Source organism: Ursus americanus, chromosome 30, assembly GCF_024610735.1.
Source record: "Ursus americanus isolate L20-20 chromosome 30, mUrsAme1.1.p, whole genome shotgun sequence".
NCBI classification, from domain to species: domain Eukaryota; kingdom Metazoa; phylum Chordata; class Mammalia; order Carnivora; family Ursidae; genus Ursus; species Ursus americanus.
In genome coordinates, this window is record NC_142156.1 from 15,343,487 (window position 1) to 15,368,123 (window position 24,637).

The window sequence follows — 24,637 nt, forward strand, 5'->3', positions numbered from 1 at the left end:
TGGTCCTGGCCACCGTTGGTCCCTCCCAGACTGCTCCCCCACGTGTCTGCTCTTCCCCTCCTGGAGGGGGAGGTACAGAACCAAGGATGTGGCTTCTAACTGGGCTCTCTAGAACCCCAGTGCTTCCTGGAGGTGCACTGGAGGGAAATGGGGACACAAAGAGGCCAAAGCCTAGCCCCCACACAAATCCAGCAGGATCCTGGGATTCTGGGTGCAACTCCATCCGAGCAGGGTAAGTGACCTGACCCAGGGTGGTGCAGATGACAGGCACCTGAGCCAGAGAGCGGGTCGCTCCTGGAGTGCTTACCCCGCTCTCTGTCCCAAGTGCTCTCGGATGCCATGTGTAACCTTCTGGCCTTCTTGGACTTCTCCACTTGGCAGAGTCCTCGTCATTCTGTTTTTTGGGAAAACGTGGGAAATGTATGAGGCCCATGTTCCCAAACATTAGTTGTCAACTGGCCAGAGTTATGATTTCTGCCACTTCCTTATTATATTATTAAACGTTGTTATTTAATTCCACTCAGGCCTCTATTGGCCCTTACCCTAAGGAAAATAAAATTAGTCCAAGTCATGGCTTTGATGAGGTACTGATATATTTTTAATATGTGAAAATAAATACACGATTGTTAAAATAAAAACATGTCCACCTATGCATCACCCAGATCCTGTTCCCCATGGTCCATTCACTGTGCCTGGGAAAACTCCAGACTCAGCTGGAAACTCATCCTGAGCAGGAAGCTTGGCTTGAAGGAAGAAGGGACCCTTCAGGTTGGCGATTGTGCCATTTATTCACGCTTGGCAGCAAGACGATGTGGAAGTGATGGGGGAGTGGTGGGCCCCTCCCAGGAGCACCCCTGGGTTGGCACTTCTACGGCCTATGGCTCTAGCAAGACTGGAACAGGCATCTCAGGGGGCAGCCGTCAAAACCCCATGATGGGGTAAAGGAAGAAACAGGCAGTTGTCGGCATAAAGAGAGGCGCTGCCCACTCTCGCTATGTCTGCCCCCATGAGAGCTTCTCCAATGACTCATGGTTACCTAGGAGACTCCGGGCTGCCCTCCTCTGAAACTGGGCCCCTCACCATGACCGCATGGGAAAACCTGATGAGACGGCCAAGAAACTCATTTCCAAGGGGGCTTTGGTTTCTGGGTGGCCCCCCCTCGCTGGGGGGCGGCTGGCACTGAAATACGAACCGAGCGAGCCCTGGGTGTCACTAGGGGACTCTGGAAGGTCACCCCCGATGGGGAAGGCCTGGGATCCCGGGGCCCGCTGGTGTGGGGGCCACTGGTAGGTGGGCGACCAGTTCTGGGGACATTCAGGTGTGTGAGGGAATGGGAACGTTCCCGCCTCAGAGGATGTGGAGAGTCTAACCCACCCGTGGACAACTTCTGGGAGTCTGCTGCCACCTTGAGCTCTGTCTTCGAGGGACCAGCTGGGTGAATGGCTTGCAGCGGGGTTTCCCTGGGGCGGGGCGAGTGGCTGCCCCTAGGGGTGGCTGGGGGTGTCCAGAAGAGGGAATGGAGTTTGGCAGCATCCCCCTTTGCCATCCACGGTCCTTCCCAGTTGGTGCCCCATGGTCGGGAGCCAAAGAGCGACTCATCACAGTATGAAGGAGTGTGGCTGATCAGTCTGATAAAGGGAAGAGAAATGCAGTCAGCTGAGGGAATGAACGAACAAACCCTAAAAACCTTAAGCCCCCATCCCCTGCCAGGCACCTGCAGTAGCAGAGAGGGTTGCCTGTCGATCCCAAAGTCCCTGTCTCCCAGCCTGGCAGCCACAGCGACGCCACAGCCCTCTGGTGTCCCACCACCCCCATCTCTGTTGTTTTTCCCCAGCCAAGCAGCCAGTCCCCGGCATCCCGACCTCCCCCTTTACCTCCCCCACATGTCCCAGGCCTGGTCAATTTGCATATTACACCTTCCTGGCCACACTGATTGGCTTGGGAAAGGCCATATGGCCCATCCTGCCCAATGAGCGCCTGCCTTAGGACCCTTGTTGAAGCTACTAGGAGAGATGTTTGTCTGCCAACTGGCCTTGATAAGCCGGCCGGCAGGATGTAAGGGTGGCTGGCTCGGCTGGAACGTTGGGGGGTAAGCTGGGCTAAGAGGGAGACAGGATCCAACAACAGTTTGGGCCCCGGATAAGCAAGCCTGACATGTCCTTTTTCTGCTGAAGCCAGTTTGGTTAAGTTTTCTGTCACTTGCATCTCAGAGTCCCAGTTAATATAACCTTAATCTTTACAGTCTTTACTTTCTTACCCCCAATTCTCCTTCTCTCTAGTGGCCTTGTCAGCCGAATCCTCTGCAGTCCTGTGGCCCGTCCCACAGTATTTGAAATGACACAGCAAGGTGCCTGGCATTGAGAGGGTGCTCAGTTTGAACTTTTGTTATAAAGCTGACCTGGCCTCCTCACCAAAGCAGCTTTTAAAATTTTTGCATATTTACTGAGGGCTCTTCCGGCCTGTCATGTGCCTCATCTCATTATCTCTCGCAAACATCCACAGGAGGGAGATAGAATAATCCCGTTTTACAAACAAATAAAGGAGGCATAGGGAGGGGGCCCCTGTAGCAAGGAGGGTAGAGACGAGATTCAAATCCAGCCTGGCTCAAGGGCCCAAGCTCTGGGATCAGCGTATCAGACACAAGTGACTTCTAGGCTTTCTCACCTTTAATTAGATTCACTCAGCAATTATTTTTTTCTGTTCATCTCACAAATGTTCATGGCACACCTACAAGGTGTCAGCTTGATGGCTTTTGGCCAGGACTGAAAGCGCTTCTGTGTTGAAACTGCAAGTCTTTGAAAAGTCAACTTTTTGCCACTTGATTTAATTTCTCAAACCACACCTGCTTGTTGCCTGTCTGTCCAGCGCCAAAGGTTTTACTCAATAGCCTCTCTCTCTTTTATGTACCTTCTCACCTGACACCCTCTACTTGTCAGCATCCTGCACAAAATTCTGTCCTCCAGGAGAGCGTTGAGTTGACCTCCCTCATCATGGACACCATATCCCTGTTAATGCAGCCCACACTACAACAGCGTTTTCAGCTACGTTGTAGGTGTCAGTGCTGCTAATGACAACCTGACCCTACCTTATGGCCCCTACGTCAGATGCACGCTCAAGCTGGCATAATAATAATGGAGCCTTGCTTTTCTCTCATTGAATTTTATGTCCTTAAATAGGCACCATTCCCATTTTCACTTCTTTCCACCAGTCTATGCCCCTCCTGCTCAGAATGGACCCCAAATATGATTGGCTAGTTGTTATGGATTGAACAATGCCCTCCCAAAATTCACACTGAATTTTAAAGAGATAATTAGGCTTAACCAAGGTCATAAAGGTGGGCTCTAAAGCAACAGGATTGGTGTCCTTATGAGAAGGGGGGAGACACCATGAACGTACATGCTCACAGAGAAAAGGCCATGAGAGAACAGGCGAGGAGAGGCTTCAGTCTGCTAGCACATTGAACGTGGACGTGTAGCCTCCAGAACTGCGAGAAAACTAATTTCCATTGTTTAAGCTCCCCAGTCTACGGTATTTTATTACGGCGGCGGTAAATGACGAATATTCCAGTCTTCTGTGTTTTTGTCCAAACCACCGATAACAATAAACAAGATAGAGCCCTGTGGCTCACCACTAGACACCTTCCTCCAGGCGGATATCAACCTGAAATAATCCAAACAATCTAACTTATTAATTTACAATAATAACCATCAGCATCAACTCCTGTTTTTCTAGGTCGTTCGTGAAAAGGCAGCAAAAACCATTTCCGAAATGACTCGCTGAAATTGGGACCCACTACATCTATGTCATTTCGTGGATCAACCACATTAATATTCTTATGCAAACTGTTCTGTGATCTTGGGCAAATCACCTGACCCCCCTGGGCCTCACTTGCTTGGTCTGTGGCATTTGGAAATGGGTGTTCAACCATCATCATTATCACTTTGAGAGCTTCCTGACAGGATATTGTGCCAAGCCCTGTACACACCTCACTTCATTTACTCTCCATAGTCCCACTAGGTCCCATTTTCCACATAAGGAAACTGCAGCTCAGCGAGGTCAAGGTGCTTGCCCAAAGTCACACAGCACGTCAACAGCAGAGCTCTAATAGGAACCCAGGTGGCTTCACAAGTACAGGAGTGCATCTTCCCATCCCGTTACCTGTATTTGTTCTTCTTCCTTGGTGTAAGGGTTGGGGTGCTGCCGCTGGAGGAGGTGGTCTCACAGCTCCCATTGGCCCCTGAGGCCCGTGATGTCCCTGTGCCCACTCCACTGGTTCTGTTGGCCTTCTCCACCCAGGGTGGGTCAAAGTCTGGTGGTGTGGGCCGGGTACCTGCAGGGCTGCCAAACAAAGACTCATCCACGTATGACGCCCTGGCCTTGACCCGGTGGCTGCCCCGGCAACGGTGCTGAAGGTGGAGGGTCTGCATCCCACTGATGGCCAGATCCACAGGGGTGTTCATGCTGCCCATAGTTCTGCGTGATCGCAGGCATGCTTTGCCTGCCAGGTCGTGCCTCCAGGGCTCCCTGTGAAACACCCCTGTCATTGTCAGTGCCAGCAGAGGAAGATGGGCTGTCTCTTAAGTTCCCAACCCAAGGGCAAAAGGGGAGCCGCCAACCCCAGGCGACACTTCAGAAATCTGTTCGTCTGTCTTTTGGCTGTCACAACAATAGGGAGAGGGGTGTTATTGGCAAATATTTAATGAATAAATGTGCATTCCTGGCATACAGTGCTCAATGTTGAACACTACGGGGATGAAGAAGAGATGGGGCCTGTGCCTATTTTGGCACCAACAAGAAAACTTAGCATGGTGGGATGGGGGAGACAAGGCAGGTCCTTAAATCCTGTGTTTATGCGGTGAATATAATACCCAGCATTATCTCATGCCTACCTTGTGCAAAAAGCTTTACGCGCATTGCTTCATTTAATCATCTTAACAGTCCTTCGAAGTAGCTTCGGTTCTGTCCATTCTACAGATGACAAAACTGAGGCTTTAGAAGCCGAAGTCACACCTGTAAGTCGCACCTAATAAAGCTAAAACAGTGGAAGAGAAATCTGAACCTGACAGAGGAGTGCAGAGCTTACGCACTTAACCATTCTACTACTGGCAGATCACGCCCATCCCTCCAATTGCCCCATATTCCCCGATCCCCAAGTCAATGCCCCGGCTGATGTCCGAGGTCCTTGCGTTCTTGAGTTAATTTTCCTACCTGAGCATCTCGGCTCCAGGATGTCGGCAGCAAACTCAGCGGCCCCTCCTCACCAGGTCTGGACTCCTCCGTGGATGCCTCCGAGATCCCAGTTTATCTGCAGCCCGGAGTCCCAGAGCCCAGGGGGCTCGAGCCGCCCCCAGCTCCCACCCCCACCCCCAGCCCTAGCCCCAGCCCCGGGAACCGCGCGGACGGACTCGCGCGACAGCCAGGCCCTAGAGACGTGTGTCCGGCGCGCGCAGCCCAAGGCAACCAGCGAGGGACTGGGCGGCACGGCCGGAACCACTAGCACCGGGGGGGGCACCCCGTTTCGGACGCACCAGGAGTTTCCCCGAAGCCGAGGAGAGGTCCCTCTCACGCCAGTCAGGTGTGTGTTCGCGCGTGCGCGCCAATCCTCCTAGGGCTACAGAAGGAGAGGCAGCGCAGGCGGGCAGCATAGGCGCGGTGTCCCCCCCCGCCCGGCTGCGCCGTTGGTACGTCCCTGCAGGCCCCGCCCCCTCCCCGGTTGCCTGCACCGGGGCCCGCATGGCGGCCGGCACGCGCGCGGCGGCCGGACCTCGGTCCCGCGCTGCCATGGCCCAGTGGAGGAAAAAGAAGGGGCTGCGGAAGCGCCGAGGCGCGGCCTCCCAGGCCCGCAGCAGCGACTCGGAGGACGGCGAGTTTGAGATCCAGGCGGAAGATGACACCCGGGCCCAGAAGGTAGGCGCGCGGCGCCGGGGCACACTTTGGAGCCCGGGCCCCGGCTCCGCGCATTGCCCTGCGGCCTCGGTTTCCCCAGCTGGGGAGTGGGCACGGCTGAGGGTGGGGAGAGGTCGGCTGGCCGGGGGTCGGGGACAGGACCGCCAGTCTGAGCACGTGTCTCCACACCCGTCACGCCCCGGCCCCCGACGCTAGAGCCTATGCGTTCCAGGGGCCCGGGCGTTCGGGCCTTCCTGGCCGGCTTTCGGTCGCGGCCTCTCATTGGCTACCTCCTGCCCAGGGGGCGGGTCCTAGAGCCCTTTGGTCCAATGAAAAGTGCGGGTGCCAAAGTACGGACTTCCAAGAGTTTTGGGGGATTGTTGCCAGGTTGAATTAAGCGGAGGCCGGGCCTCGTGGCTTGAGGCAGTGACGCCCCAAAGCCCCTGTGTAACAAATAATAAATTAAACTCGCGTTTGCTGACCGATTAGTGTGTGCCAGACTCCATGCTAAGAACTTTACAAGCCTTATCATTTAATCCTCATACCAGCTCTGTAAGCTAAGTGCTGCCGTCCCCGTTTTCCAGAGGAGAACCCTGAGGCCTAGAGGGGTTTAGGAACTTGACCAAGACTTCACAGCTTGTGAGTGGGAGAGCCAGGATTCAAACCTCTGGTTCTAGGGCCCATGCTGTTTCCACTACTGAGTGCCAACTGTATGCAAAAGGTGGAGGGTCGGATGTGAGCACCAGGGGGGCAGAAGAGCTAAAAGCCCATTATTTCCCACAGCCTTGTGCCCAGCCGGTGCCTGGCACAGAGTGGGGTTTGGGTGAGTAGATGAAAGAGTGGGTGTTTAGGTAAGAGAGGAATCTATGTTCCAGGGACCAGACTGGATCTTATGTTTTCCCACCCCAATGGAGCCAGTGTTTGGCACACAGTAGGTGCTCTATAAACGTGGAGACATTGGTAAAGCACACAAGAGGGCAAGGTAGTAGGTGCCAAAGATGAGCCCACAGATACAGTTCAGACACAGAGCTTTGCCCTGGTGCGGTTCTGTGTTCAAATGTGGCCCAACCGTGTACTGGCTGTGGGACTTTGGAGAAGTTGCTTAATCTCTCTGTGCCGCATCTGTAGAAGGCAGAAGTTTCCACATGTGTACAAGACAGAGGATTACATGTGCCTTAAAGACTCATGAAAGGATTAAATTACAGTGTTCACGCATTCTGCTCACTCAGCAGAGTTGGCAAACTTTACGTGTTAAGGACCAGGTGGTAAATATTTTAGGCTTTGTGGGGCCATGTAAGGTCATTCTCTTCTTTGTTTGATATTTTTACAAACTTTTAAATGTATAAAATCCATTCTTAGCTCACAGACCACACTGGACCCGCTGCAGCTCTGACCCAGACGGTTGTAGGGGGCCACAGAAGGTCACAGAGGAAAGAACATAGACTCTGAAGCCAGGGTTCAAATCCCTGCCGGCCGTGTGAGCGTGGGCAGGTCACTTCATCGCTCTGTGTCTCAGTTTCCTTCTCTGTAAAATGGACAAACTAATAGTAGCTACTGCATAGAGTTGCCGTGAGGATTCAAAGTGGGCTAATTTATACGAATGCTCAGAGCAGCACCCGGCTTCGAGTGGGTGCCGCAGAAGTTTTAACCATTATTATGAATTAGTGCTCCAGAAATGTTATTTCCGAGAGGAAGGGGGACAGCTCTGTGGTCTGAGAAGGCTCCCCAGAGGAGGTGTCTGGGTTGGATATATCTGTTCTAGGACAAGTGGGTTCTGGCTAGGCAGGAAGGAGGCCAGCACGAGAGAGCGCAGAGCTGGGAGGGGTGATGGATCAGAACGAGGCTCAGGAGAGGGGGACAGGGCAGCTTGGAGAAGTCTAGAACCACACACACAGTATGTGCTTTGATTGGCCCCCTAGGGTTTTTAATTTTGAGGGCTTTGGATGACAGACCAGGATACCATTTATGTGCTGGGTGCTGTTCTGGGCTTTACACTTACCCATTTAGTCTTCACACGCCCTGTGAGACACGTGCTCTTGTCTGTCATCCCCATTTCCCCGACGTGGAAACAGACTCGGGGAGATTAAGTCTCTCGCCTGAGGTTTCACAACAGGTAAGTGACAAAGTGACAGAGTTGGGATTGAAACCTAGGCAGTCAATCTGCATGGCCCACACTCTGACCCTCTGCCCTGCCCTGGCCCAGTCGTAGGGGAGCCCTTTAGTAGAGAAGTCATGTGACCTGGTGGGGGCATCATGGGCTTGAATGGAGGGGTGTCCACAACAAGGTAGTCCCTCTCCCTGTCCCCAGTGGTCTGATTGTGCCTGGGGTGACGCTGCCTCTCTGTTCCTCCCTCCCAGCTGGGACCTGGCAGACCCCTGCCCACCTTCCCTACCTCGGAATGCACCTCAGACGTGGAGCCGGACACACGGGAGATGGTACGCGCCCAGAACAAGAAGAAGAAGAAGTCCGGAGGCTTCCAGTCCATGGGTGGGTGAGCCAGGCGTCCGGGGACTTTGGGGGAGGCGCAGCAGGGGTTCGTCATGCCCTCTGTGCTCGGGGCCCAGCTCTGTGGTAGGTGTTGGGTAGGCTGAGGACTGGCGCAGTGAGAGAGCAGATAAAGCAGACTCAGGGCAGCGCTGGCCACAGAACAGGCGAGGACGTTCAGGGATTTACTACAGGACAGAATGCACTTCAGAGGAGAGGGCGGAAAGGTGTAGTGGGGGGATGGGGACACCTGGCTAGCGGGAAATAATGCCGAGCTCTCCTGCTTGCTCTTTACCAGTCAGTAGCATCTGGTGCCAAGATTTAAATATCAAGGTGAGGGGTGCCTGGGTGGCACAGCGGTTAAGCGTCTGCCTTCGGCTCAGGGCGTGATCCCGGCGTTATGGGATCGAACCCCACATCGGGCTCCTCCGCTATGAGCCTGCTGCTTCCTCTCCCACTCCCCCTGCTTGTGTTCCCTCTCTCGCTGGCTGTCTCTCTGTCACATAAATAAATAAAATCTTTAAAAATAAATAAATAAATATCAAGGTGAATATTTTTATAGTTTTAAAAAGAAGAAGCCCTAGGTATGATCTGAACCTTGTCTGACTTTTTTTCGTTTAGATGTGTGTTCGCCAAAAAACCCTGTAAACTAAGTTACAGTAAATGCTGTATCTGTGACGTACTTGCCACCTTGGGGACAGATACAGAATTAACATCACTAACATACAAAGAGCTTTTACAAATCAGTAAGAAAAAGATACCCTGACAGAACATTGGGTGAAGAAAACGAATAGTCGACTCACAAAAGGAGTCTGGACGGTGAATTAATATATTAAAACTGCTAAACTTTTATCAGTGATTAGAGAAAAAGCAAATAAAAATATCTACATGTGGTTACTTTTTGCCTTTCTGGATCAGAAAGATGAAGGGTTGACCAAAAAGCAGCTACAGCCACGGTGCTTCCTGTCCCCAGGCCTCCGATTGTCCTCCCGTTGCCACAAGGCCGAGTCACGTTCAGTCTCCAAAGCCACCTCCTCCCCCATGCGGGGCCACGTGCCTCATTGGTCAGCACCCACACCCGCGCCCTTCGCAGCCCCTGACGACTTCCCATCCATTTCTTTTAGCTATAAAAAATTTCAAACGTATAAAAAAAATAGAGAACAGTCTCCCCGTACCCATCGCCAGTCGACCATCCTGTTTCTTCCACACCACCCCCCTGCTTGTCCCCCGCATCCTGGAGCATTCTGACGCGAGTCACAGACATCCCCTCTCGTAGCCCTAAATACTTCCCACGTGACCTTACCCTTGCCTGCAACAGGCACAGGTCCTCAGCAGGGCTGAGATCCCGCCACCTTGAGACCCCAAGTTGTCTCACGGCACTAAGCGTGTATTCAAGTCAGAATCCATGTGAGGTGAATCCCACCCCGGGGGTCGGTTTGTCTCCTAAGTTTTGTTCCGCCGCCTTTCGTTTCTTCTTGCTGTTGATGTTGATGATACGGTCATCTGGCCTGGTTGGCTTCCTGTGGTGTGTCACGGGGGCTGCCCTCCCCCGACCATCCCTGTCTCTCTCCCAGGCTTGAGTTACCCGGTGTTCAAGGGCATCATGAAGAAGGGCTACAAGGTGCCAACACCCATCCAGAGGAAGGTACGAGACGGGGAAGGTTAATGGGGCTTGGGGGGAGGGATTTGACCCTCCTGTCCAGCCTCGAGACCCCTGCCCCCTGTCTGAGCTGTCACATCTGGTCCGTTTCCCAGGTGGAGAAAGTTGTCCTCTTTGCCATTTGAGCCTCCTCAAGGCTGCCCACTGCTAAGCCCCTGCCCAGGCAACTCGCAGGTGCCCCATTATCACCCCTGGGTCATGAGCATTGTTCTCAGACATTTAGCCAAGAGGCGGACAATGATTCTCTGGGGTTCCGAGGACGAGGATAAGACAGGGAGGTAGAGTCTGGTTTTACCTAAGAAGGGTGTGTTCCAGCAGTGGAAAGAGTTGGGAGTAGTGAGCTGCTCATCCCTGGAAGTGTACAAAATAAGCCTTGGTAGGAATGGGCTCAGGACCGGGCAACAGACCCCTTCCCACTTAGCGAGACCCCGAGTTCACCCTCTCCCTGGGGGCTCAGTGCTCTGGAGCGTGTGGTGCAGGGGGCAGGACCTGACCCTGCCCCTCTCCCACCCGCTTCCCTGCAGACCATCCCAGTGATCCTGGATGGCAAGGACGTGGTGGCCATGGCCCGGACCGGCAGCGGCAAGACGGCCTGCTTCCTTATCCCCATGTTCGAGCGGCTCAAGACCCGCAGCGCCCAGACCGGGGCCCGCGCCCTCGTCCTCTCACCCACCCGCGAGCTGGCCTTGCAGACCATGAAGTTCACCAAGGAGGTTTGTTGGGGCCGCTGGGCTGAGCCGGGCCGGTCGGGGAGGCCTCCGCGAGCCGAGTCACCTCTCTCCCTCTCTCTCTCTTCACAGCTCGGCAAGTTCACAGGCCTCAGGACCGCCCTGATCCTGGGCGGGGACAAGTAAGAACCCCCTTGCCCCCTGCCATGGGCCCCACCCTGCAAGCACCAGCCGAGTCTCCAGGGTGCGGGTCAACGGAGCCCGGGCGGCTTAGGAACAGTGGCAGCGTCTCTGCGCACCCCACAGAGAAGGGGGAACAGGCAGTGAAATACCACAGGAGTTTCCCACGCCGCTCCTACAGGGGTTCGGGTGCTCCTAGGGGAGCCGGCGGTGCACAGGGTCGACTCTCAGGCTGCTCGGTTGTACCTACTTTAATACGCACACCTAATAGTGAGCTGTTGCACAGAAACCAAGGAGTGTTTGTAATAGCTCAGATTGCCCGATGCAGTGGTCTCATCTTTTGGGGTGGCAGTCACCATACCTGTTCTCCAGATGAGCAGACCGAGGCTATGACAGGCCCAGAGCCACGTGGCGATTTGGTGGTCGAGCTAAGATTGGACCCCAGCCTCCTGCCCCGTCCCACAGCTTCTCCCTCACAGGGCAGCCCCTTCCTTATTCTTCTCTCGGAATGTCACTGTGACCGGTCGCTTTGAATTCTGAGAAGAATGTTTGGCTTTTAAGGGTTCCTTTGCCCACGTTGTAATTTGTTATCTCTGGAGCTCCTGATTGTCCGAAATGCCTCCCTGGGCTAGGCCAGACTCAAAATTCTGGCTCCTACGGGTGTCCCGAGGGTGTTTCAGAGGAGGACCAGCGTTAGGGCTGTGTGCCCTGGGGGTTTAAGAACAAGGACAGAGACCCAGCAGCCTGGCATCTTGGGGAGCTGGCAGTTCCGGGGTTAGCTGGTAGGTGACAGTCCAGAGAGGGAGTGAGGGGAGCTCCAGGGCTGAGCCCATCTCTTGGGGAACTCTGCAGTATCAGTCCTTCTGTATGTTTGAACTCATGTCTTGTCGGGGCAGTGCCTTTGCCCAGTAGCTCGGCCACAGCCTTTCCTTACTGCGGTGTCTGGGGGCGGGTGTGGGCCTCACCTGGCCACCTGGTTCTGGAGACAGAGGGACTAAAGCGGCCTGTGTGTCAAGCTGACACCTCCCCTTCCCCCGCAGGATGGAAGACCAGTTTGCCGCCCTCCATGAAAATCCCGACATGTGAGTTTGGGTTGAGGACGGCAGTCTGGGGTCTCTTCCCCGACGGCCAGCTGCTGGGGAGGGCGAGGAGGGCTCTGCCGGCGGCCCCGGCCCCGGGTGACCTGGCCTACACACCCCCTTCCAGAATCATTGCTACCCCTGGGCGCTTGGTGCACGTGGCTGTGGAGATGAACCTGAGGCTGCAGAGTGTGGAGTACGTGGTGTTCGACGAGGCAGACAGGTGAGGCCGCGCGCTGCCTGCGCACCTGCGCCAAGGTTGGCCCCGAGGCCCGGAGGAAGCACTTCGCCAGGAGAGGCCTGTGTGGCCGTACTCAAGGCAGCGTTTCCCCCAACGCGGGCCACAGACCCAGGGCAGCACCGACAGTTTTTATTTTGTGTTTGTACACTGTATTTCTTTTTAGGGATATGGAAGGAACCAGTACAACAACAAACACATGATTTCAAAGAAATACAAAGTAGCACAACGTGGGGAGCGCCGACTGGAGCCAGACGGGGTGGGATCATAACCCAGCTCTGTGAACTTGGGCAAATCTGAGGGTCCGTGGCCCTTGGTGGGCTCATCCACGGACAGGGGATCCACTAGCCCACACTGGCAGGTGCTGGGAGAGTCAGTGCTTGGAAAGCACGCAAACCGTGCCTGGCGCCGAGGGAGGGCCGCTAGCTTTGGCTTCAGCATGACACGGAGCCATGTAACTGAGAACAGACTCAAGGATTTTAGGTCATCACTGTGGGGATGAGGTGGTCACGCAGAGAAAAGGTGAACTAAACAGTGACGTGAAGAATCACATGGGGCACACACAGTGCAAGTGCAGAGAGTGCACCGGGGGCAAGGGCGGCGGGTTTGGAGCTCGCTGGGATGGAAGCCCCTCTCCCGACCCCCGCCCTCTGTCCGCAGGCTCTTTGAGATGGGGTTTGCTGAGCAGCTGCAGGAAATCATCGGCCGCCTCCCCGGGGGCCACCAGACCGTCCTGTTCTCTGCCACGCTGCCCAAACTGCTGGTGGAGTTCGCGCGGGCGGGTGAGTGAGCCGGGGCGCGGCTAGGGGCCACCGCCGGTTTGGGGCCTTGGGGTGCTCGTCCTTCCGTGACTACCCACCCCCCAACACCTGCCCTGTGCCAACCGCAGGCCTCACGGAGCCTGTGCTCATCCGGCTCGATGTGGATGCCAAACTCAACGAGCAGCTCAAGGTGAGGCTCCACCCGTGCCCCTGCCCCAGCCTGCAGCCGAGGCCCCGTGAGCCCACCGCGGCCCCTCTCCCCACAGACAGCCTTCTTCGTCGCGCGCGAGGACACCAAGGCTGCCGTGCTGCTCCACCTGCTGCGCACCGTGGTGCGGCCCCAGGACCAGACGGTGGTGTTTGTGGCCACGAAGCACCACGCCGAGTACCTCAGCGAGGTGAGGGGGCCCTGAGGGGGTCGGGTTGGGGAAGCCACCAGTGGGCCACCCTCCTGGGGAGCAGCACCTCCTCTGTGGCAAGCTTGGAGCTGCAGTTCCGTGTGCGGCCACCAGAGGGCAGCACCAGAGCTGGGTACAGGCCTGGCCAGGGATGGTCCTCTTTTATTCTTTAACTTTCGCGTCATAAAGAATTGCTGGGGCGCCTGGGTGGCTCAGTCAGTTAAGCATCTGCCTTGGGCGCAGGTCCTGATTCCAGGGTCCTGGGATCGAGCCCCGCAGCCGACTCCCTGCTCAGCAGAGAGCCTGCTTCTCCCTCTTCCTCTGCTGCTCCCCCCGGCTCTTTCTCGAATGAGCACGCTCTCTCTCTGTCTCTTTCTCTCTCTCCCAAATAAATAATAAAATCTTTAAAAAAACAAAAAAGAATTCCAAGCACATACTAACGTCAGCGAATAGCATCACGAACTCCCAAGTACTCAGTTCTATCAACTCAGGCCCAGTCTTGATTCCTCTGATAGTCCCCTACATCCGGGTTGTTTTGATGTGTACCTCCCCAGCCCCCAGTCCTCCCATTTTCTGTAGATTTTCAGCATTCCGTGTATCTCACATTTTAAAATGGAGGTGTGCCCTGCAAGCTGGAAGCTGGGTAAAGTGTCCTGAGCTTCCGGGAGTAGCATGGTGGAGTTTTTCCATACGTATATACCTGGGACCCTTGGCCTGGGGCAGTCCAGGTGCCCCAGAGGCTGCCAGCGCCCCTTGCCAGTCGTTGCCACCTACCCCGGTGGCCACACCTGGGGTCTGTTATCTGAGGACGCAGTTCACTGGGTTTCACGTACGTTTAACGGTGCTTCCTTTGTGCAGCTGCTGGGATCACTGATGAATAAAACCAAAATAGTAATTTTTAAAGAGCAGTTAATACTGTCACGGTACTTCTTATGTCCCTGGGCTCAGCCTTTTATGTGTAGTAACTCATTTAGTCCTTGTCACAAAGCCACAAAGAAGGAACTATTAGTCTCCCCCATTCTACAGATAAGGAAAGCAAAGGCACAGAGAGGTTAGGTAACTTGCTCAAGGTCACACAGCTTGTTAGTGGCAGAGGCGGGATGAAGTTGGTGTCCTGGGCTGGCACTTTTACAGGAGACCTCTGCACATGTCATCTCCTTTGATACCCCTCTGGCCCTGCAGAGAGATAGGAGGTGATAGAGGCCCCGTTTGTACTGATGACACTACCCCTCAGAACTAGGATTCAGACCGGAGGTGTCCCCCTCCAGAGCCGTCGGTCTTCCCAGCACAGCGTGGCACCCCCGCCATGGCCTGGCTTCCTCTCCTGTCTCCCGGAAGCCCTCTTACCCCTTTCCCTCCCTCTTGTCTTCACTCTGCACAGCTGCTGACAATGCAGGGGGTGAGCTGCACCCACATCTACAGTGCCCTGGATCAGACGGCCCGTAAGATCAACCTCGCCAAGTTCACCCACGGCAAGTGTTCCACCCTCATCGTGACGGACCTAGCAGCCCGCGGCCTGGACATCCCGCTGCTGGACAACGTCATCAACTACAGCTTTCCTGCCAAGGGCAAGCTCTTCCTGCACCGCGTGGGTGAGGAGCCCATGGCCGGACCTGGCCCAGGGTGGGAGCTGACAGTGCAGGGCTCAGTGCTCTAGGCAGAGAAATCGAGGCCTGGCCAAGGGCCCCGTGAGTTCGCATCTCTGGGGGATGTGGCCCAGGCCTGATTCCCACAGCTCCGAGCAGCTGCAATCCTCCCGCTGTCTGGATGCCCCGTTCTGGGCTCTGTCTCCCTTTCCTGTCCTGGGGCCTGGTGGCATGTCCCCTGACCCCCCTCCTCATCACAGTCCTCTCCCTGAAACTCTGTCTTTTTAGTTCCTCTCCTTCAAACCTTTGCAAGATCGAAATAACACACAGACCCCTCTGCCTCCTGTTCATCGAGGGCAGACGGGAAGGGGCTCCTGACCTTGTTAAGTCAGCACGTGGGACCCACCTTCATCTCTGCCCTCCCAGGCCAAGTACTCTGTAATTTTTCAGGGATGAAAGTAAGGCTCCCACATAGTAGGAAAACTGGAAAATGAAGCAAAGCACACAGAAGGCAGTAAGCCACGTGCCTGTTATTGGGGATACGACAGCAACTGGTGCCCACCCCCCCAGCGCTCCTGTCGGGCCTGGGTGCGAGCATTTTACTGGCTCTTTCTGTCTGCACAACCATCCTATGTAGTGGGTGCCAGCAGCATCAGCCCCATTTTATAGAAGAAGAAACTGAGGCCAGGGAGGTTCATAACTGGCCAGGGGTCATACAGTTAGCAAAGTGGGATGGCTGGGTTTGGAACCTCCTCTTCCCCACTGTCCCTGCTTGCCTCCCTGGTGACATGGCTGTCATTTTAGTATGTCTCTTGTCACTGCTGCCTCTTTAAAAGTCGTGGTAAAGTATACATCATGCACGATTACGATTTTAATCGTTTTTAGGCATAAGTTCAGAAGCATTAAGTACATTCGTGTGGTTGTGCAATCGTTACCACCGTCCGCCTCCAGAACCTTCTCGTCTTTCCAAACGGAAACTCTGTTCTCATTAACACTAACTCCCTGCCCTCCCTCCCCCAGCCCCAGGCAACCACCATTCTATTCTCTTTGCCTTCTTTTAACTCGTAACTGTGCGTGCTTCGTGCTTCGTTTGTAAGTACAAATAAGTTCAGTGCGTGTCCGTGAGAGAAGAATCGGGAGGGCAGGTTCCATGTGATTGAACTTCGTTGAATAAGTAAATTCTGGCTGCCATGCTGGGCCCCGGGAGAATTGCTGCCACCTTCAGTCGGGGCGTGTGGGAGGCCTCCATCCGGGTCCCCGGCCGCGGGTCTAGGGGCCTGGGCTCCCTGTTGGTTGCTGCTTGCTGTGCCCTGGTGTCTATGGCTCTGGGAAGAGCTGGCTTCAGCTTCCTTGAGGGGTCTGCAGAACCCCCCCCCCCCCGCAAAGCGAGTTTCTCACGTGCCGTGTGACCCACAGTGAGAGTCAGACCACCCCGAACGAATCTTGCAAATGTGGTGACTCTTTGTTTTTGCAAGATGCAGAAACAAGCCAGAGGTAACGTTACACTTGGATTCACTTAACACAGAATTAGAATCACACTGGACATTCTTTTCCTGTCACCTTTGTCTTGCGTCAGCGCGTGTGTGTCGTGCGTGTTTTCCATTCACCATTAAACATCACGCTGTGACGGGGTTGGCAAATCTGTGTTTGTAAAGGGCCAAATACTAAATGCTTTAGGCTCTGAGGGCTTGTAATCTCCCTGATCTCTGCCATTGTAGCTCGAAAGCAGCCTTAGAAAATATGTAAATGAAGGAGCATGGCTGTGTGCCTATAAAACTTTATTGACACAAACAGGGAGGGGCCAGGTCTGGTCACTGGCTACAGCGTGCCGGCCCCTTTCCTCACCTGTGTTTTTGTCCCATCATGTGGTCATCAGCTAAGTCGTTTAGCCAGGCCTCTGTCAAGGCTTGAAGTGGTTTCCCGCTTGGGCTTGTTCCGGGCAGAGCTGCCGTAGACACCCTTGAACATGCATCTTTGGATCCTTGGGGAAAGTCTCCCGAAGTGGGGGTGCTGAAGACTTTTGATGTTGATAATGAACACAGGGCCTTACCTTTATTTCTGCTCATTTCCCAGAGCACTGTTTGGGCTCACACGCTTGTGCAGCCCTTTCTCTTTTCGTAGTCGAGGACAGCAGCTCAGTGAGGTGTGGCCTTGGCCTGGCCCGCACCCTTAGAGTCGGGCCAGCGGGACTCATGCTGGGCTGTAGGGCCCTTTGTCTTTGCTTCAGCTTGACCTTTTTTCGCCACAGGCCGTGTGGCCCGGGCCGGCCGAAGCGGCACAGCCTACTCCTTGGTGGCCCCAGACGAGGTTCCCTATCTGCTGGACCTGCACCTGTTCCTCGGCCGCGCCCTCACCCCTGCCCCCCGCCATGAGGGGTTCTCAGGTGAGTGGAGGCTGGGACACTGAGGCAGGAGGTCCCTGTGGGTCACCTGTGGAGCTCCTGGTGCAGGCCGGGGAGAAGCTGTCTTGGCTCTGGGAGGAGGCCGGCCTGGACTTGACCCCAGGGCGCAATCCCTGTATTTTAAACTCAGAATTTCACATAGAAATCCAGATTCCTGATGTCTGTTGGAAAACAGTTGGGTCTGACTGCTCAGTCTACCTTTTCCTGAGGTTGCTGCGCAGTTGGTCTGGGCCATGTGCCCCGGATAGATGGGTCCCCAGGTTCACTGCAGCCCCTGCCTCCCCTGCTCCTCTTGTCTGGCCCCTGCGGGCATCTGTTTGAGACCCTGCCCTTGACTAAGTTTCCGGGGCAGGCAGAGGGAGACTGAGGTTCATTCAGGCCGAGCTCACAGAGCTTTCCCTTATTCTCTGTGGGGTGGAATTGCATGGGGTGGGCAACAGCGATCATGGTAGTCTCCTGTGGTCCTACTGTGTGTCGAACTGTTAATGTACATCGTCTCCTGTGTCCGTCTGGGAACATCGGGAGGGTCGCTTTACAGGTGAGGCCCAGCCACACATCCCACGTTGCTTGTTACTCAGCAGGGAGGTGGGAGCCTGGATTCAGGAAGCCAGGTGTAAATGGAGCCTGCACTCGGGGCAGCCCTGCACGTGTTCACTGAGCACCTACTGTGTGCTGCATCTGAGGTTCAGAGCATCAGGAGTGTCTGCCATTGAGCCGCTGGGCCCATTGTCCAAATGTAGATTCTGGAGCCCTTGGCAGACCCCGTGGGTTGAGACCCAGCAGTGGGGATGGGAGGGGCAGGGAGAGGGAAGGAGCCCCTATAGCAGGGTCCTAACAGAAGCCAGCTGTGGAGTAGTTCACTGTTGGGGGGTTTGCCCCGAAGCTCTCCAGGGTGGGCAGCATGGCCCGGGACCGACGTAGTCCAGAGGAGGTGGGCGGCCAGGCTCTTAACCCGATGCGGGGGCCGAATCCTGACACAACCCTTCAGCATGCTGCTGGGCAAGGCTAAACCTCTGCTGAGCCTCAGTTTCCTCTTCTGTAACGTGGGATTGTTGGGGGATTCCATGGTCTCATGGGAGAGTCAACAGAAAGAGCGAGCGAGGGAATGGCTTAGGCTCCGCAGGTCCGATGACCCGCGGCAGCTCCTCAGTCCCGCCCTTCTGGTGACAAGTTAGCCAAGGACAATAAGAACCTTCATAGGGGGGGCTGAGTTCCAAGAAAACGATCTTCGGGAGAACAGGCAGCGGCCCTCGGGCTGTAATTGCGGGTCGAGCTCTGTTGAGCGGCCGGTCGGAGCAGCCGCTCCGTAGCTGGGGATTATTTCGTGCTTCAGGGCCGGGGAGAGGAGGGACGGCTGCAGGTAGGACGCCGGGCTGGCAGGCCTCTGATGGGCTGCGTGTGTGGCGGCAGGCGCGGGCGGCACGGATGGCGTGCTGGGCCGGGTGCCGCAGAGCGTGGTGGATGACGAGGAGGGCGGCCTGCGGAGCACCCTGGCGGCGGCGCTGGAGCTGCGGGGCCTGGGCCGGGTGGCCGACAACGCCCAGCAGCAGTACGTGCGCTCCCGGCCCGCACCCTCGCCCGAGTCCATCAAGCGGGCCAAGGAGCTGGACCTCGCGGGGCTGGGCCTACACCCCCTCTTCAGTGAGTCCCTGCAGGGGGCGTGGGGCGGTGGGCAGCGGGTGGGCCCCGTGGAGCCTCCCCGGCCTCACACCTCCTCCTCCCCATGCCCACCAGGCTCGCGCTTCGAGGAGAAGGAGCTGCAGCGGCTGAAGCTGGTGGACAGCATCAAGAGCTACCGCTCACGGACGGTGAGTCAGGGAGTGGGAGAGCCCACGGGGTCTAGGGGTCACGGTGGCTGCCATGGAGCCAGGACTCTGGCTGAGCTCCTGACCCCCAGCAGGACCCCAGCGGGGCTTTTCTTCTGAGCTTGAGGCACTGCCTCTTCAGCATCCCTAGAGATGCCTCTTGTTCTAGAACTGTCCCTGCTGGTCTGCAGCAGATTCCCCATGTGGTAGCCACTTCCTGCCCCTTCCAGAGGGGTAGACTGAGGCTCACAGAGGGGAGTGATATGTGCCAGGCCTGTTTGTGATTTCAGTCACCTGTCATCCCCTCTTGGCTCCCACTGGGCACTCCATCTGGGGCCAATGCCAAGCATGCACAGAAGCTCAGAAGGACCTACCTAGGAGTGGGCAAGCCTGGAAGGCAGCCAGTATCAGGGAAAAGGAGCTGGAGAGGGTCCTAGTTGAGAGTACTGGTTTCAGAACCAGGTGAACCAGGATCGAGATGCCACTCGCTTGTCTCAGCTTTGTGACCTCGGGTTGCTTTCTTGACCTCTCTGGGCCTCCTTTCTAATGGTGAAATACAGGGAACCAGAGTACGCACCTTACAGAGCTGAAAGGACTTGGGGAGGAATGCCGTAGGGAGCCCACCAGGCTGGTGAGGGCAGGGCTGGGAAGAAGGAGGCCCATGGGTGAAGGACCCATGTGTTCCCGCCACAGACCATCTTTGAGATCAACGCCTCCAGCCGGGACCTGAGCAGCCAGGTGATGCGCGCCAAGCGGCAAAAGGACCGCAAGGCCATCGCCAGCTTCCAGCAGGGACGGCAGGGGCGGCAGGGGCGGCAGGAGGACACAGCTGGCCCTGCCCCCGGCTGCCCGGCACCCCTGGAACAGAAGCCCGAGGAGGAGGAGGAGGAGGAGGCAGCGGGAGAGAGTGTGGAGGTACAGGTCCCACCGTGGTGACACTAGAGTCTGGGCCTGGGGCTGGAAAGTGGGTCTTACCCCGGTTGGCCCACAGCCCCTCCTCCCGCACCTGGCCTGCTTTGCTGGTGCTGCGGTCGTCCCGCAGTGCGGACGAGGAAACAGGGTGCAGATGGCAGTTCCAAACTTTTAGAGTCCCAGAAGCTGCTGGCCCTTAACTCTAGCTAGACTGGCGGGTGGAGAGGCTGGCGGCGGCTTCCCCGGGGGCTGCAGGTGTGACGCCGGGCCTTGGTCTGCCAGGATGTCTTCACGGAGGTCATGGGCCGGAAACGGCAGCAGCTGGGACCCAACCGGGGAGCCAAGAGGCGGAGGGAGGAAGCCCGGCATCGGGACCAGGAGTTCTACATCCCCTACCGGCCCAAGGACTTCGACAGTGAGCGTGGGTGAGTGGCAGGCTGGTCTGGGGTGGGGTAGGTGGGGCCTGATGGGCCCCCCGCTGACCCTGTGGCATGTCCCCGCCCTTCGTCTGCAGCCTGAGCATCGGTGGGGATGGGGGGGCATTCGAGCAGCAGGTGGCTGGCGCTGTCCTGGACCTGATGGGGGACGAGGCCCAGAACCTGACCAGGGGCCGGCAGCAGCTCAAGTGGTGAGTAAGTGAGCATGCACCCCCGTGCCCCCCTGTCTGCCCTGCGGTCCCACACAGTGGGCAGGTGGCCCCTATCTGTCCTGACTCCCGTTTGTTCCCCTAGAGCAGGAAGTATCACACCCCCCACTTGATTGTATGCAGCATGGATTGTGAGCCCTCCTGGGTTGTCCCACGTGATGACACACAGCAAGGACAGTGACCCCACCGCCCCCACCCCCACGTCCTGTCCCCTTGATGTGACCGTACACAGCACGGATCTCGATCCGTCTCTCCTTGCTGCCAGCTCGTCTTTCTCGACAGAGCTCCTGACACATTTCTCCCATTTGGACTCTGGTTCCAGAGAAATGCTGTGACTTAACGCAGGGTCACAGAGCCAGGAGGTGGTGGAGTAGGATTGGGAACCCCCGTTGGGCCCCTACCCCTGATACAAGCCCCCCAATTCCCAGTGACCCCCACACCACCTTTTGAGACCTAGGCTGCCACGAAGAGGTGAAGAGGGGCAGGGAATGGGCCTTTATTGAGCACTTGCTGTATGCTGGACCTGGGCTGGCTGCTTCCCTTGAGGGGGTGGGGAGGAAACAGGCGCCGAGGGGAAGCGGGCGCCCCAGGCCACCTCCTTCCACATTAGCTCTCCCAATTCCGTCTCCCGCAGGGACCGGAAGAAGAAACGGTTTGTGGGACAATCAGGACAGGAAGACAAGAAAAAGATCAAGACCGAGAGTGGCCGCTACATCAGCAGCTCCTACAAACGGGACCTGTATCCAGAGGGGCGGGGCCAGGGGGCGGGGCCGAGCAGCCCCTGGAGGTGGGAGTGGGTCAGGGGAGGGGCCGAGCAGCCTCTCTCAGTGCGTACTCTGGATGTGGGGGCGGGGTGAGCAGCTTCTGTTGCCCCACCCGGAGAGGTGGTACCTATATCCGCTGGAGGGGGTTCAGGACCTGCTCCCCGCCCACTGGAGTCTAGGGCATCATGGTCCCGCGCAGCCTCCTTAACGAGGCTTCCCAGCTACCAGAAGTGGAAACAGAAACAGAAAATCGATGATCGTGACTCAGAAGATGAAGGAACATCCCACCAGCGAGGCCCAGAGCGAAGAGGTGGGAAGCGGGGCAGAGGCCAAGGTAGGATGGTCCTCAAAACAGGTTGCCAAGTGGTCCATTTGATCAGCATCACTTGGTTCTCTTTGGCCGGGCTGAGCCCTTCCGCCCGTGCCAGGCTGCAGTGGGATTTGAGCGGGCTCTGTCCGCCAGAGCCTGTCCTTTACAGCCACCGAGCGGCTCAGCCGCCCTGTATGCCAGGGCCTTGGTCAGCCCCTCAGGGCAGAAGGGCCACGGGGTGGCAGGGCTCAGGACGTCCACCGTGCCCTGCGGGAGGGATGGCCCCCACCCTGCCCCCACCTCTGTCAGCGGGCTCCCCCTTGCTGTGTGGGGACAGGTTCTGTGCTGGACACTCCCCACATGATCAGGCAGCAAGAAGACGGAACGTCTGTCTTATAGGCACAGGGAACGAATTAGCTCACGAGAGCGGCAACTGGGCCTAGGTGCTTCCCCTCCCCAGGGCCTTCCCGGGCCAGGGGCCTAGCCCTGCTGTCTCCCTGCAACCCTGCGGGGCTGCTCACTTCCTCTTGGGTGTCTCTGGGTCTGGGTCCTTCAGTCTGGGCCCTGTTCTCTGTCACAGCCCCTAGCTCGTCCTCTGCACCTTCCTCTGGGCCCCTTCAGTGCTCCGTGTGGACTCCCCTCTTCCCTCAGCGCCTCGCCTCTCTGGCTAGGTCTCTTCCAGTTTTCCCTTTCTGTCTCTGTCTCTGATTTTCTTGGAAGCTTCCTCTCTGGGTCCCTGTTCCTCTCTGACTCTGCGTCCCTGTTCCTCTCTTCTCTCTGCCTTTCTCCTCATTCTTTGTCTCCTTTCTTCCCGTGTCTTGGTCTTTCTGTCTCCTTCTGTCTCCCTCGTCATTTTTCTTTCTCTCTACACACGCATCTCTCAGTCTTTGTCTCTCTCCTTCCCTGTCTCTCTGTGTGTCTCTTTTCCCGCTTGGTGCCTCCGTCTCCCTCTCTCTGTGCCTCTGCTCCTGCCTCCTCTGGGCCTCTCACCCCTCATGGCCCAGCTCCTGGTTTTACCCGCTGCTCTGGGCCTGCTGGGCCGCGGGGTGAGGATGGCCTATGGGCTTCGGGAAGGAGCAGCTGTTCTCCCTCCGTGCTTTGTCCTCCTTGGAGGTGATGGGTCCCTGTCAGGCACCTTGGCCCCTGTGGAGACATCTGGGGCTGCCTTACTGATCATCTGTGTGGGAGCCCCGAAAAGTTCACTCTTGTGGGAAGGGAGGAGCCAGGCAGGAAGAGGGAACATGGTAGAGGAAGGGGACCCGGGGCTTAGTGGAGAGCCAGGGCGGCAGAGAGTAAGTGCCCTCTCAGAGACCTGGGAGAGCAGGCTGGCGTCTGCTGGTACCACTTTGCTGTGTGACCGTGGGCACATCCCTTCCCCTCTCTGGCCCTCTCTGACCTCTCTCCTGTGCAAGGAAGTTAAGCTAACAAGCCTAGAGCGTGCAGTCCATGGAGACAGGGACTGGAGCCTTTCTCAGTCCGTGCTGGGTCCCAGTGCCTGGCATAGAGCACATGCTCAGTAATTTCCATCGGATGGTCTGTACTCGTGATAGCGCACCTCGGAGGCCTTTACTGTGGGCTGACTGTTGTTCTGAGCACGGTGCACACCTCCTCCTCATCTCCACATTGGGACCCGTGGGGTAGGTGCTGTTCTCTAATTCAGAGTAGGGAACGGAGGCTCAGAGAAGTTAAGTGACTTGCTCAAGGTCCGGGAGGTCCCGGCTGGGATTTGAACCCGGGCAGTGTGGGCTTGAGGGTCCACGCTGTTGACCACGACAGCAGACTCTGGAAGCTTTATTAGCACCTACGATGAGCCAGACCACTGGGGCCACAGCAGTGAACCCAGAGCGGGAGCAGGGGGAGGGGAGTGGTCTGGAGGGGTCTGGGTAGGAGTCGGCTTTCGGAGTGGACTGGAAAGCCACGCTCCCTGAATTCCTGTCCTGGCAGGTGCATCCCAGCCCCGCACCCCTGGCGCCCCTGCAGGCCGCGTGCGCTCGGAGCTCAAGACCAAGCAGCAGATTCTGAAGCAGCGGCGCCGGGCGCAGAAGCTTCGCTTCCTACAGCGTGGGGGCCTGAAACAGCTCTCGGCCCGCAACCGCCGCCGGGCACAGGAGCTGCAGCGGGCCGCCTTCGGCCGCGGCGCCCCCGCCAAGAAGGGCAAGATGAGGAAGAGGATGTGAGGCAGGTGAGCCAGCCCCGTGCTCCTCCGTCAGCGGATGTCCCTGTGTGCCACTGTACGCCTGGCCCTGTGCTGGCCGTGGAGCCCCCTGCAGAAGAGGGGTGCTGCCTCTGCCCAGGATGGAGCCATTCAGACAGGGTCTTCGGGGGTGCCCGGCGGTTTGCTGGCAAGGTCGGGACACTCAGCTGCCGCTGCTTCCATGTGTTCTAGGTGGTTCCTGAGCTCCAAGGTGGTGGCCACATGGGGCCAAGCCCTGCGTGCCTAAGGCCCAGTGATGTATTTTTAATGTAATAAACCTTTACTAAGCACCTCGAGTGGACCGGGAGTGCAGTCTACCCAAGGAGCCAGAAGGGGCAGACCCAGGTATTAAAGTCCCAGCTACTATGCCTGCTGAGTTGAGAGAGTGGGGGATGGGGAAGGAGCTGGGAAGTGGGGTGTGGGGCACAGGGCTCAGCGGCTCCTCCTCTGGCTGTGAAGGGGTTCACATGGCCCCACCACACCCACAGAGGTCAGAACCTGACCTGGCCTCTGCCCTCCAAGCCCTGGGCTCCCCAGCCCCAGTGTGGGGTCTTGGGAAGGTCAAGGGCAGCCTCCAGCAGCTGGATTCTCAGGCCACGGATCCACAATAGAGGAAGCTTTGTGAGCAGATGCCCCATGTGTGGGTGCTTGTTGTGTGGCCCTC

The 24,637-nt window shown here is 57.0% G+C and overlaps 2 protein-coding genes across 5 annotated transcripts; one reads left to right on the top strand and one right to left on the bottom strand.

Annotated features, from left to right (window-relative positions):
• Positions 1-575: 575 nt before the first annotated feature.
• RITA1 (RBPJ interacting and tubulin associated 1) lies at positions 576-5,572 on the bottom strand. Of its 2 annotated transcripts, none has more exons than XM_045776374.2 (4): positions 5,209-5,572; positions 4,890-4,968; positions 4,159-4,524; positions 576-1,628 (listed from the first exon to the last, which is right to left on the bottom strand). In XM_045776374.2, exons 3-4 carry the CDS (start codon positions 4,467-4,469, stop codon positions 1,121-1,123), a joined length of 819 nt encoding a protein of 272 aa, XP_045632330.2. In that variant the 5' UTR covers positions 4,470-4,524; positions 4,890-4,968; positions 5,209-5,572; the 3' UTR covers positions 576-1,120. The 2 variants fall into 2 exon arrangements, with proteins under 2 accessions (XP_045632330.2, XP_045632320.2); XM_045776364.2 differs by having other exon boundaries at positions 4,890-5,032; positions 5,209-5,571.
• A 120-nt stretch (positions 5,573-5,692) lies between these two features.
• Positions 5,693-24,267, top strand: DDX54 (DEAD-box helicase 54). Of its 3 annotated transcripts, XM_045776351.2 has the most exons (21): positions 5,693-5,907; positions 8,245-8,374; positions 9,946-10,016; positions 10,556-10,744; positions 10,832-10,881; positions 11,920-11,961; positions 12,086-12,181; positions 12,857-12,978; positions 13,086-13,147; positions 13,224-13,355; positions 14,737-14,947; positions 17,190-17,324; positions 18,753-18,983; positions 19,077-19,150; positions 19,841-20,062; positions 20,342-20,484; positions 20,574-20,687; positions 21,340-21,444; positions 21,691-21,803; positions 23,724-23,961; positions 24,166-24,267. In XM_045776351.2, exons 1-20 carry the CDS (start codon positions 5,734-5,736, stop codon positions 23,954-23,956), a joined length of 2,649 nt encoding a protein of 882 aa, XP_045632307.2. In that variant the 5' UTR covers positions 5,693-5,733; the 3' UTR covers positions 23,957-23,961; positions 24,166-24,267. The 3 variants fall into 3 exon arrangements, with proteins under 3 accessions (XP_045632307.2, XP_087713454.1, XP_087713455.1); XM_087857328.1 differs by having other exon boundaries at positions 23,724-24,267; XM_087857329.1 differs by having other exon boundaries at positions 21,691-21,779; positions 23,724-24,267.
• Positions 24,268-24,637: the final 370 nt, after the last annotated feature.

Excerpts from the sequence above, each read along its gene's own strand:
- RITA1 (XM_045776374.2), bottom strand. The coding sequence starts at position 4,469 with ATGGGCAGCATGAACACCCCTGTGGATCTGGCCATCAGTGGGATGCAG. Across the intron at positions 1,629-4,158 it reads AGGAAGAAGAACAAATACAG|ACTGATCAGCCACACTCCTT; the intron begins GTAACGGGATGG and ends TCCCTTTATCAG.
- DDX54 (XM_087857328.1), top strand. The coding sequence starts at position 5,734 with ATGGCGGCCGGCACGCGCGCGGCGGCCGGACCTCGGTCCCGCGCTGCC. Across the intron at positions 10,882-11,919 it reads CTGATCCTGGGCGGGGACAA|GATGGAAGACCAGTTTGCCG; the intron begins GTAAGAACCCCC and ends CTTCCCCCGCAG. Across the intron at positions 12,182-12,856 it reads GTGTTCGACGAGGCAGACAG|GCTCTTTGAGATGGGGTTTG; the intron begins GTGAGGCCGCGC and ends CTCTGTCCGCAG.